The 12305-nt window shown below is 36.3% G+C and overlaps 2 protein-coding genes across 2 annotated transcripts in view; one reads left to right on the top strand and one right to left on the bottom strand.

The window, feature by feature from the left end:
- Window positions 1–1024: 1024 nt before the first annotated feature.
- LOC149241007 (putative disease resistance protein At5g05400) lies at window positions 1025–2547 on the bottom strand. The gene is made up of 2 exons (XM_089370413.1): window positions 1879–2547; window positions 1025–1723 (listed from the first exon to the last, which is right to left on the bottom strand). The coding sequence occupies exons 1-2, from the start codon at window positions 2545–2547 to the stop codon at window positions 1025–1027; spliced, it is 1368 nt and encodes a 455-aa protein (XP_089226539.1).
- A 5734-nt stretch (window positions 2548–8281) lies between these two features.
- LOC149241008 (ABC transporter B family member 10-like) overlaps window positions 8282–12305 on the top strand; it is a 28030-nt gene continuing 24006 nt past the window's right edge. Inside the window, exons 1-4 of the mRNA XM_089373856.1 lie at window positions 8282–8663; window positions 9228–9282; window positions 9360–9535; window positions 9633–9833. Of these exons, the coding sequence (XP_089229982.1) occupies window positions 8388–8663; window positions 9228–9282; window positions 9360–9535; window positions 9633–9833 (708 nt within the window). The 5' untranslated portion in view covers window positions 8282–8387. The remainder of the gene's footprint in view (window positions 8664–9227; window positions 9283–9359; window positions 9536–9632; window positions 9834–12305) is intronic.

Raw genomic sequence — 12305 nt, forward strand, 5'->3', positions numbered from 1 at the left:
AATTCGACAAGTGAATAGATTTCCAATGAAGGAAATGCTCCCATCTCCCCAAATTCATTGGGGAACCTCCTTAACTTAGGGCATCTAATTATCCTCAATTGTCTGAGGCTTCTCAACTTGTGCAAATGTGGAAGCTCTTCCAACATACAACAATCACTCAATTCAAGATTGCTCATATTTTGAAAGTTACAAAAACTATTGTCCAATTTAACCAAGAGAGAGCATTCCAGCACTAACCTTCTCAACTTTGTCATGTTAGTGATGTCATGCGGGAGCCGTTCCATCTCCGTGAGTGTCATCTGCATAGTGTCCATTTTAGTCATGCTCCTCAATGTGCCCTCACCGAGAATATCTCCATTGTTTGTGAAGGATAACATTTTGAGTTGATACAGAGGGGCTATATCATTGATGCATGCAGCTCCTTTGTATCTTTTCTGTTCATCTCTTTTCCATATAAAGTAGTGCATCCATACATCAACAAATACTGCAAAGAGGTCAGCTGGGAGATGCTACTGGGTAGATATTGCATCTCTCTGCAACAAGTAATGTCTAGATACCTCAGCGATGTCAACTTATGAATACTGGATGGTAATGTTATAACTGAAGAAAAGCTAACATCAAGGATCTCCAACCTTGCAAGCTTTGAAACAGATCTAGGCAGCTTCCTGAGGGGCATGGCTATTAAAGCAAGGCATACTAGCTGTTCCAAATCGCCCACACTCTCCGGCAATGACTGCACTGATGTGCCACTCAAGTCCAAAAACTTAAGGGACATCATACTTTTCATTACCATACTTGGAACTTTTGTTAAATGCACATTCCCAGGCAGTAACAATGAGCATACGTGTGGAGCTCTCCATGAGTCTGGAAGAGAATTCAATTGGTTGTCGCTTAGAAAAATCCGAGTGTACTCTGAACACTCTTTTTCTGTCAAAGTTGTCAAATTGCAATCCACTCCGCAGTAAAATTTCTCTTCCTTTTCAGCAATTTTGGTTCCCATATCACGGAGCACGTCGTGTACCCTTTAGTATTCTACCTGTCCATCAACACCTCTCATGATTGGTTCAATCAGGCATCGATCTGCTAAAAGGTTGAGATAAGCTTTACCCATCTCGAATGGGTCATAGCCGAACTGAACCCGACCTTGGGGCATCTTGATCATGGGGAGCAGTGCTTCTCCTACCCACCTTTGAATCATCTCGTACACTGAAATAATTTTGTCTTCTAAGAAAGTTGCGGCTGCATAGAGAAAGCATAATTGCAAATTAACATTCTCCCTACCCAATGCATCGTAGCTCAACCTTAGGCTATCATAGACGCTATCAGTACTGGGAGGACATTGGGCAGCCCATTCCCATTGATGTGGATCAGTACTACCAGCCATTGCCCTGCCCACAACTTTAAGGGCAAGGGGAAGCCCTCCACACCTATTACACACAATCTTGGCGTTTTCTTCATCGATATTTGCAGGTGGATTCCTCTTATTATAGGGAAAAGCGTGGAAAGCAAACAACCTCCAGCTGTCATCTTGGATCAGGTCCCCCATTGTTATTGTGTACTTATCTGCAACCCCCATTTTTAACAATGCACTGCGATACCTTGAACTGATAACTAGTTTGGAGTCGGAGTGCATAGTTACAGGCCGCAGTATACCCAATCCCTCCAACAATTCGGCAGCTTCGCTTTCCCACACATCATCAACGAACAATGCAAACCTCTTGCTCTGCTCCAGTGTTTCATTCAACCATAATTTCACATCTTCTTCCTTTGTAATTTTACTAGAATCTACATTTTTTTGTAGGGTTATTTGTGTATACAGGTCGTTCCTAAGATTTGTAACTGAGGGACTTTGAGAAACAGTTATCCAGAGTAACAAACCGTCAGAAAAATGACTGCGCACCTTTTTGCTGTTGAAGACCGTTTTAGGAGAAGGGTTTTTCCAGAGCCGCCTTTTCCAAGCACGTCAATGTTCTTGGCCTCTGGATCCTCTATCATCAACTTGTAGAGATCTGCAGTGGCTTTATCCTGTCCCACTATAAGGGGCTCGTCGATCAACTTCGTCATTGCGGTGCCCGCTGGAGCATGAAAGCCTTGGTAATTAGAAACTGCTGAGTCCATATCAGCCTCCATGGTTGCTGTCATCTGCCCTTCCTCAATTTGGGCTATGTGAATCAAAGATGAAATATCTAGATGTGCGTTGATATTTGATATCAAACGGCTGATTCGCGTGCTCGTCTGATAACAAGAAAACACGTTCCACGTTGGTATCGTGCACTGCTGCACCGTTGTTGATGCTTGTCGTATAAGATTTTCCAACGTTTTAAGCCAATCGTTAACAGATGAAGCATTACCATCTCCTTTGCTGTTGAATTCCCGGCGATGTTGCTGGATATCCCTGATGATAGGCTTGATTTTCATCACCAGATCCTTCAGGGACTCCAGCTCATCGCTGCAGCGTACCGCAGTAGTTATGCTATCAAGAATCTGCTGGATTGTATTATCAATAGCCACACTAATAAAGCCAGAAACGAAACCCGGATCAGGCATGATTTTTTAAATAGCTTCCCTCCCCTCTTAACAAACAGCAATATATTTTGCAGTCCCCTCTATACAACAACAAGAAATGCACTCCTCTCAAGCTATTTCCAGGAAATACTGACACAAAATCTTCTGGGGAGAAGGTGGAGACGACGCATACAAAACAGAAGAGGAGGACCCAAATGTGAGGGCTTTACAAACTCATTTCAGGGAGATATCATATAATTTTGCCACGGCTTCATGTTATTTCTTCCTATTTCCTCTTCACTGCAGTTATTACATTGATTGGAACTTTTCGGGCGTTCTTGGTCTGAGGGTTCAGCCACAGAGTCCACATTTCTTCTTCATTGCAGCGGATAAATTTTTGCCAATTTTCCGGGCAACCTTGGTCGGAGGATACGGTCCACAGTTTGACATTTTTTTCCTATTTGTGACTATAGGAATCAGCAACTTAGTCCCTTTCGTCGCATGATATAGGGTAAAGGGTTGGAATTTGACGGGCATTTTGCACGTCAGAGGCCATTTTGCCCGTAAAATACGTTGAAATTTTTTACATTACCGTCGGGCATGACGTGTTTGGAAGGAGCCAGAACGTATTTTTGACGGCTAAGAGTTTTTTGAAACGGACATTATAATACGTCCATAATGATCTTATCAACCAATAAACTTTAATTTTGAATCCTGCCTCGTACAATTTCAAAATCCAAAAATGTTTACTACAGAATTTTGGAATTCTAACAAAGTGCTCCTGCAACACTTAATTTTGAAATCGGAACAGTTTGTTTGCACTGTAATTTTAGCTTCATAATTATAGGATCTTTGGAATTCGAACAAAGTGCTCCTACAATACTTAATTTTGAAATCCGAACAGTTTGCTTGCATTGTGATTTTATATTTATAATTATAGGATCTCTGGGTTATTATAGTTTGAAATCCGAACAGTTTGCTTGCACTATAATTTTAATTTTGAAATCCGAACAGTTTGCTTGCACTGTAATTTTATCTTCATAATTATAAAATCCTGAAATCCTAACAATTTGCTTGCATTATAATTTTATCTTCATAATTATAGGATCTCCTAGTTATTATAGTCTTGCCGTTCTAACCATAATATTTGAAGTGTTGTATAATTGTTGAGGCTGTGTTAATTTGTGAATAAGGGTTTGAAAAGTGGTTAGAGAAGAAAAACCTGGGTGTTTTCGCATGTTGATTTTCCAAAAAGACATAGTTTTTTAACTTTATTTTACATAAACGGTGGGCTGAAATTAAAATTCGCTAAGACCATAAGCTCCGTGATTGTGGTTTCAACCAGACTTGCTGAAAGATATTATTTATGACCATGTGGCTTTTAGCTCGGTTATTATTAACTATTTTAGGTTTTTTTTTGTTTTTTCCGATTGGAATTAAGTATAGTATCTTTTAAAGAAATTGTAAATTTGTGTGGATTAAATTATTTTTTTATGTATAAATCAATTTAGTATGTTTAAAATTTTTTCTAGTCTTAAACACTTAAAATTGGATAAATACATTTTTTTTTAAATAGTGTTTTTTAATGATGTTTTAGTTAAAAATATATTTGAAAAATATTTAGTAAACTGTTCTGGTATTTTAATATTTTTTCTATTTATATATATTTTTTAAGATATTGGGAAAAATGATTGTAATTCAATTGTGAAATTCACATTGGGGACAATAATCATTGACACCTATCCATAATGCACGTTGACTCATCATGATTATTCAAGAAAAACCACGCCCTAGAATACCCTACTAGTAGTCTGATTCTGGCTTTCACTCTTTCCAAATGAGTCTTGGGCGATTAACCTATTTCCTTACATTCCATGAAATCAAACTCTTAGCCAAACAAAAGCAATTTTAAAACATACTATAAAGCTAAAAAGAAAATTGTCAACAATTCCAATTTATAAACACAATTCTGTTATAAAATTTGTAAGAAGTGTGTATATATTTAACTATTAGTGTCGTTTATGTTTTACTCTATCCATCACCAACAAGGTGTGTTACTTAAACACATACTTGTAATACATTAAGTGGGTTAAGCATTCAAGTAAACCAAAATCTAATTTATTAATTGTACAATTTGACCATCTCAATGAAACGAATCTAAAACATCACTGGAAACTATTTATTTTTTTATTAAAATTAATAGATGTAGAAATGGTGTTGAAGAACTCAATTGTAAACATGATAATAATGTAGATATCTTATCTTGGAAACGTTTCTTGACAAAACTATCTATAAATGGCATTTGTTTGGCTCTTTTATGCTTTAGGAATTATTACAAATAGAAACTATAAACTTATAGATAACAATTTTGGGTATTTTTATTCCTAGGCTTCACATTTTTAGTCATTATCTATTTTCTTTTGTGCCATTAATATTGCAAGCTTTCAATTTTCAATGGGTAAATCTATTTAGGCCCCTTTTCACCTTTGATTGATTTTCTTTCTTGTTGATGCAGCTTGAGGTGGATGTGAATGGACCATCCCAATTGAGGAGACATCCCAAGTGAATTCAAATATGCACACACATAGAAAGAAAAACATATTTTTAATAAAGTAGGAATTAAGATATTTACAACTTGCACAAAAGCACCTATAGCCTAAGGACACACAACCACGGAAAATAGATCTGAGACCATTCAACAAAGGTTCTTACCTAGTCTCCTTAAATATAAGTCTACAAAACTAAGTGATCAATAAGCATCTAGTCTAATAGAGACTTTATATCAAATAATATATCAAATAATGACATATATATATATATACCCACAACACAACAAATTTGGCTTGGTTTGAAATGTTTTTGTCATGATGAGATCTCATCAGATGGTCAATCTTAATATGATTGAATTCCCATAGGTGTCACCTAGATGGGACAAGGGGAAGAAAAAATATATATTTCATACTCCTTAGAAGGAATGTCATTCAATAACATTGAATTCGTTCATTTGATCAGGGTAAGTTGGATTAGAATCCAAGTCCAAATAGTTTCCTTGAAATCCAATGAATATGCATCTATCTCTTATGCAAACATCATTAAAATTCCCACTTGAATGAAACAAACAATCAATCCATGAGTGTGTTAGTACATCATTAAACATACGTAGCTGAAAGAACAAAATTTCTTCCTTGTCATAATAAATTTGAACCACAATCTTGCTTGTTGCCACTAGCTCTCCCTAAGTGTATTGGCCACCCACCTTTATTGGATTGTTTGGGCGAGAGGCTTGTCACAATATCACCGACTCACCTCTCACTTATGAAATTTATCCTATGTCACAATGTCACTTTTGGAACAGTGAAAGTGTTGCTTCGACTACAATCTGCACTAGATATCGAGTGTCTCAACATATCGCTTAAAAGCTTTGAAATGTATGGCTTATGAAGAACGACATCTACTGCCACTTATGAAATACTAAAACACTTTTAATACATTGTACTTTCTTGACTACAAACTCTCGGTAGTGGAGCCCCACATTGATTCCATGTGATTATGATAGTGGAGAGGATGTAGAGGATAGTCTATCTTATAGTTTTACTTTGTTGGTCATCTTTACATCCCATAAGATCTCCTTAGTAATATCTCATATATACAAATGCTATGGCATGTATGAGTGAAGGACATTTGATTTCAGAGTTATGGATATTTTATTGTGAGTATTCCATACAATTTCAAACAAAAATTGAGAATTCAATAAGTCATTTATGTGTTATGGTCATTTTTTTTCTTATGATAGATATGTGTTTTTAATGAAACCTTTATTAGTGAAGGGTTAATTTATTATCAAAACATCAATTTTAAAGAGCAAAATTTTAAACATAACATTTCTTAAAAAACAACATTAAAAGCTAAAATGTTAAAAACAAAATTATATGATGAGTAAAAGGTAATCCAAATTCTAACCCTGGTAAGAGGTCCCTTTCGTCACGTAATAAGAGGTCCCTTTCGTCACGTAATATGGGGATCACGTAATATGGGGAATAGGGTAAGTGTCCATTTCAAGTGTTACTACTTAACCTCTAAGTTTTTAGGTTTAAATCTATGGTTACATTACGTTTCATTTTCAAGTGTTTGTACTAAACTTTTAAATTTTAGGTTCAAATTTCTTGTCGCATAACATTTCATTTTAATTTTAACGAGATTTATTAATTAAACCATCTTAATATCACCCACGATTTTCACATATATTCACTTTGAAGCCCAATAAAGACTCGGTCTTTTTTGTCCCGTTTATATAGGGTAAATACGTTATTATTATAATCTCTTCATGTTTACTTATGTCTTTTCTGCATATGCAAGTGAGATGTGAATCTCATATATTTTAGGTTCAAATTTCTGGTTACGTAACACTTTTTGTTGGGCCGAGAGTCTTAGTTTATAATTCTTCGCAGTAAATTTATCTATTTGTCTATATTTTTTGAAATAAAAATTAAAATTAAAAAATATATTTTATTGAGTCCAGAGGTTCATTCTACAGCCCAGTGTAATGTGTAATTTTGTCCAATTCTGTCCGCCCATCATCAAAATTGAAATTTTACTCAAATAGAAGTTTAAAATTTTTTTAAAAATAATAAATAACTAAAGAAAATATTTAAATAATGTCACTTCATAAAAAAATTTGCAAGTGAAGAAATTAGATCCCTCTTGTCTCATGATGGATCTATGCTTGTTTAAATAGAAAAATAATGTCTAATATAATTTAAAAAATGAATATGTTGTAAAGTAATTAAAAGTAAAAAAAGTGTGTGAATCACATATTTAATTTTATACTTTCCAAAAATATTTTAACAAGAAATTTAAATAAACTATTTGAACATCTAAATTAACTAATTTATGTGGATATCAACTTCATATATATATCTATATATATAGGGAAAACATAAATTTTTATGGTTACAATTTTTATTTGGTCCTATATATTCTATTTAGTATTCAAAGATACAATTTAAACAATGAAAAATAACACATTATATTTTGCACTTTAAAAAAATTACACTAAAAAAATTTGATCACATCCCTACTAAAAATAAATTTCGATTAATTATATAACACTTCATTTTTCACTGGACTTAGACAATTAAACTAAGTCAATACTGCCCAAAAACTACCGCCTAAAAGTTCTACAGTTTTTTACTTAGAAACCCACGAAAGACTTGAATTTATTTTGCCAAATTTTTCGGTCATACTTGTTCACGGAAGGTCCAGTGACAAAGCCAACCATTAATCATATTGACATTGCGGGGTCCTCCGCAGAACCGAATCTACAATCTAGATAACCTTTTCATGCGGTTCTCGAATTTGGTTCACACGCTCACCTTTCACTGTCGGGCCTACACGGACCCGACTCTACAATCTAGAGAAACTTTTACTGTGACGCGAATTTGGTCTGCACGCTTTACTTTCAGCCAGCCTTCAGCAATCCCGGTAAGTTATCTTTCCTTTCAGTCAGGCTTCAGCAATCCCGGTAAGTTATGTTGCTCGAAATTTCAAAGTCGAAGAATGTAGTCATTACCGCAGGTTAATGATTTCCGATTGGTATACCTCTCATCTCCGACAATCTAGTGTCATATCTAAACGTCATTCATATTCAGTTTCACATGACGTCGAATTTCGAATCTCTTTATTAGATAGCTTTTTCTTGGCATGGATTTCACAAACCTCATTGATCATTTGCCACCTACCTGATCTCTTTACAACCCTATTCTCCTGCCTGCTTTACTCATTCCATTTTATTTTTGCTGGAGTCTGGTATTCTAGATCCCTAATCTTTTCTCCGGGAATGCCAAGGGCTTTGAATCTGTGAAACTTCACAGGGTGTGGCAACAATGTCTAATGGAAGTAAGGGGACACAAGGAGATGCCTGGACTGAGGAGGCAGAGAAAAAACCAGATCCCACGTCGTATAAAAAGCAGAAAGTAGCGTTCTACAAGCTTTTCTCGTTTGCAGATGGTTGGGATTATCTTTTAATGGCGATTGGCCTTGTGGGTGCTTGTGCACATGGGGCCTCGGTGCCCATCTGGTTCATTTTCTTTGGGAAGCTCATTAATTGTCTCGGGCTTGCTTATTTGGATCCTCCCGCTGTTTCTGGCAAGGTTGCCCATGTAAGTTATCTCCTCCCAATCCCACCACCCTCAAATTTATTTATTTTTCATGGTGAATCGGTAGGTAATTTCAGATGACTGTTTTGGGCAAGATTTACAGGGTAATCACAACCGAAGCTATTATGATTTTTAATTTGTTCAAATTTTTGCCATACAAGCTCTAAGTTAATAAACTCTTATATTAAAAGAGTTGAATCACTAAGACGGTCACTATAATTTTCAATTTGTTTAAATTTTTGTCACACATTAAATGTAAAAAAAGTTGAATGAAAATTTGTTGTGATTAACATTTTCAATTTGTTCAAATTTTAGCCATAAGCTAACATGTCTAGTGGAAAATTTTGGCCACAATCTAACATGCCTTAAGATAGAACCTGGGTGGAAAAGAAATTAGACCAACTAGAACCTGGGTCGAAAAGAAATTAGACCAACTAGGATCTATAAGATCGTAGAACTTGAATGAAAAAAAATTAAAACTGCTAGGTACCACTAAAACTATAAAAAATAGTGAAGTAATGATGCTGATGCTGAAAACTTGTTTGTGTATTTATGGTGTTGGTGCAGTACGCTTTGGATTTCCTTTATTTGGGAGCTGTAGTTCTGGTCTCGTCATGGACTGGTAAGACCTTTGTTTTGAATCTGTTTTCTATTTATTTATTAAAAAACTCCCTGTGACATAGATTCCACTGGTGGCAGAGGTGGCATGTTGGATGTATACTGGAGAACGGCAGGCTACTCGTATGCGACTGGCATACATGCGGGCCATGCTGAGTCAGGACGTGAGCTTCTTTGACACTCATGCCACCAGTGGGGAGGTGGTGTCTGCAATCACCAACGACGTTATTATAGTTCAGGATGCCATTTCTGAGAAGGTGAGGTGAATTGATGGATGCATGCTGGTTACTTGATTGTTTTCATGGTGGGCAGTTAGACAGGTGGGTCTTATTTGGTTTCAAGGAATTATTGCAGGTTGGGAATTTTTTTCACTTCATCAGCCGATTCGTTGCTGGATTCGCAGTGGGTTTCTCGACGGTGTGGCAACTCAGTCTGGTCACGTTGGCGATTGTTCCTTTGATTGCACTCGCAGGGGGGCTGTATGCCTTTGCTGTGACCGGTCTCATGAGTCGGAGTCGACAGGCTTACATTAAGGCCGGGGGAATTGCTGAAGAGGTGCGCGTTCGCAGATCCTTTTCATAAAAGTTCCATGTTTCCAACTATCTTACCACAAATCAGAGCTGAAGGGGCCAGCTTGGCTGAAATGGATCTCTGAATCATTTTTTTATTTTTTTTATACCTGAATCAGTAATTTGTTGAAGTAACATCCCATTGTGTCATCAAATCTTCCTAAAGTGGGGAAGTTTACTCCTTAAACCTTGAGATTAGAAATGTTCTATCGAATTTAACCTTAAAGCTAGATATCAGAAATGTTCTATCGAATTTAAAACCAATAGAATTGATAACATCCCATTATGCTAACCTGAAATTTAAAATTAATAAAAGAGATAACTTCTAACCACTAAATCTACCGAATCATCAGCCAACCACTAAATCTACCACTGAATCATCTGCCAACCACTAAATCTTCTTGAGAAAAGACCTCTAAATCAAAATTATTTAGACCCTGTAAAGAGGTCAAACCATTTTATTCAATGTGGTTTGTCCTACATAAACCTCTCTAGAACAGTCAAACCAATTATTTTCATTTTGGTTTATACTACTTGTGTGAATGTGTGAAGTATTTGGTTTGTCCTGTTGTGTTTTTATCCAATTTGGTTAAGAATTTGACTTGCTCTTCTTGTGGATTGTTTTACCCATGTTAAGCTCTTTTCATGACCAAGGAAATCAACTATGCATCTCCAACATCACCTCCTCTTGCTCTTGATATATAGAAAAGAAGACTTTGAGTTCTACACTTTCTGACTTTTGAATCTTGGTTGTTTCATGCCAACCTCCATGCCACCGCCACAATGTTTCCTTGTTACATTACTGTGCTCCTGATATACAGAAAAGGAGACTTTGAATTATACACCTTACTTTGAATCTTGGTTGTTTCATGCCAACCACCATGCCACCGCCCCAATGTTTCCTTGTTACATTACAGTGGCTACCTTTCACCAATTATCAACAAGTACCTCCACTTACCATAACATGACAGTTCAATCAATACAACAGCCCCTTTATGTTCAAGCAGCACAACAGTTACTTTGCAGTAGTATCTGGGCTACTTTTTAAAAACCCAAACCTTGTTGGGGTTAACAATGCCTTTTCTTTCCGGAATATTCAAACCGTGCTTAAGCTGGAAACAGGCTCTGCTTTCACCTTTTTGACGACTCAACCTTTGTAAGGTGTAACTGAGTATTCAAGCTCTGGTGGGGATGTAACAACACTCTTCTTTCACTTTTTTGAGGACTCAAACCTTCTAGGGTTTTACCAACACTTAGATTTCAGTTTTTTGAGTATTCAAACCTTGCTGGGCTGTAACAACCCTTTGCTTTCACTTTTTGAGGATTCAATCCTTATGGTGTTACAGCAATGCCTAGTTTTTACTTTTTTGAAGATTCAAAACCTGGCGGGGTTGAAACAATGCTTATTTTCAAGCATAGTTTTTACTTTTTAGAAGATTCAAAACCTGGTGAGGTTGAAACAATGCTTATTTTCAGGAACTTGGTTCCTCTAAACCCTGGTGGTGTTGAAAACAATGCTCATTTTCACGAACTCTGCTCGTGTCTCGTGGTTAGTATATGACTAGTTCAATGGGATGTGAAAAAAGTCATCCAATCTGTGAAGAGAACTTTGTAATCTCGCAAGGGAATTGTGTAGGTTCAATGAAAAATCTTTGCCTTTTATCATGACAATGTTCAGACTACCTTGTTAGATTGACTAGGATGTGGGAACGTTTCTCAAAATTCCTCAAGGATTATGGCTCTCTCTATCAATCGATAAGGAATCTCAAAATTAGTCCAATTCTTTAATTATGAGCGGATCTATCATATCACATCCAATCTGTGAAGAGAACTGTGTAATCTCCCGAAAGGCTTGTGTGGGTTCAGTGAACTTCACAGTCTCTGAACAAAACTGTGTAATCTATCTTATCACATCGAATCTGTGAAGAGAACTGCGTAATCTCCCGAAAGGCTTGTGTGGGTTCAGTGAACTTCACAGACTCTGAAGAAAATGTTGGAAATTTCTGGTAATTTCGAACAAACTGAACAGAGAGACAATGCTCTGTTTTAACATTGGGAATTTTTTCTGCTAAAATTCCAAAAACAAAACAAACACAACACATAGAATACTCTGCTAGGAATTTCTGATAATTCCAGAACAAAAAAAAAATCACTTGAACAAAGGATAATAAGTTGTTTTACAACATAGGATCTTTAACACAGGATCTTGCTGCAGACAGAATTTCAACTTGCTGAAGATAAAGTTTCAGCAACAAGCAAAAAAAACTTCTATTCATTTACAATAAACCAACTGTTACAAAACGTCTTCCTCACATAGAGGGATTCACCAGAGATTATGCTGAAGAGCATCTTCGTCTTAACCAGATGGATTCACCAGTCTATGCTGAAAAGCATCTTCCTCTTGACAGAGGGATTCACCAAATATTATGCTGAAGAGCATCTTCCTCTTAACCAGAGG

The sequence above is a fragment of the Pinus tabuliformis genome, chromosome 8, assembly GCF_031772625.1.
Source record: "Pinus tabuliformis cultivar Carrire ecotype Pingquan chromosome 8, CPIR1, whole genome shotgun sequence".
Taxonomy (NCBI): Eukaryota; Viridiplantae; Streptophyta; class Pinopsida; order Pinales; family Pinaceae; genus Pinus; species Pinus tabuliformis.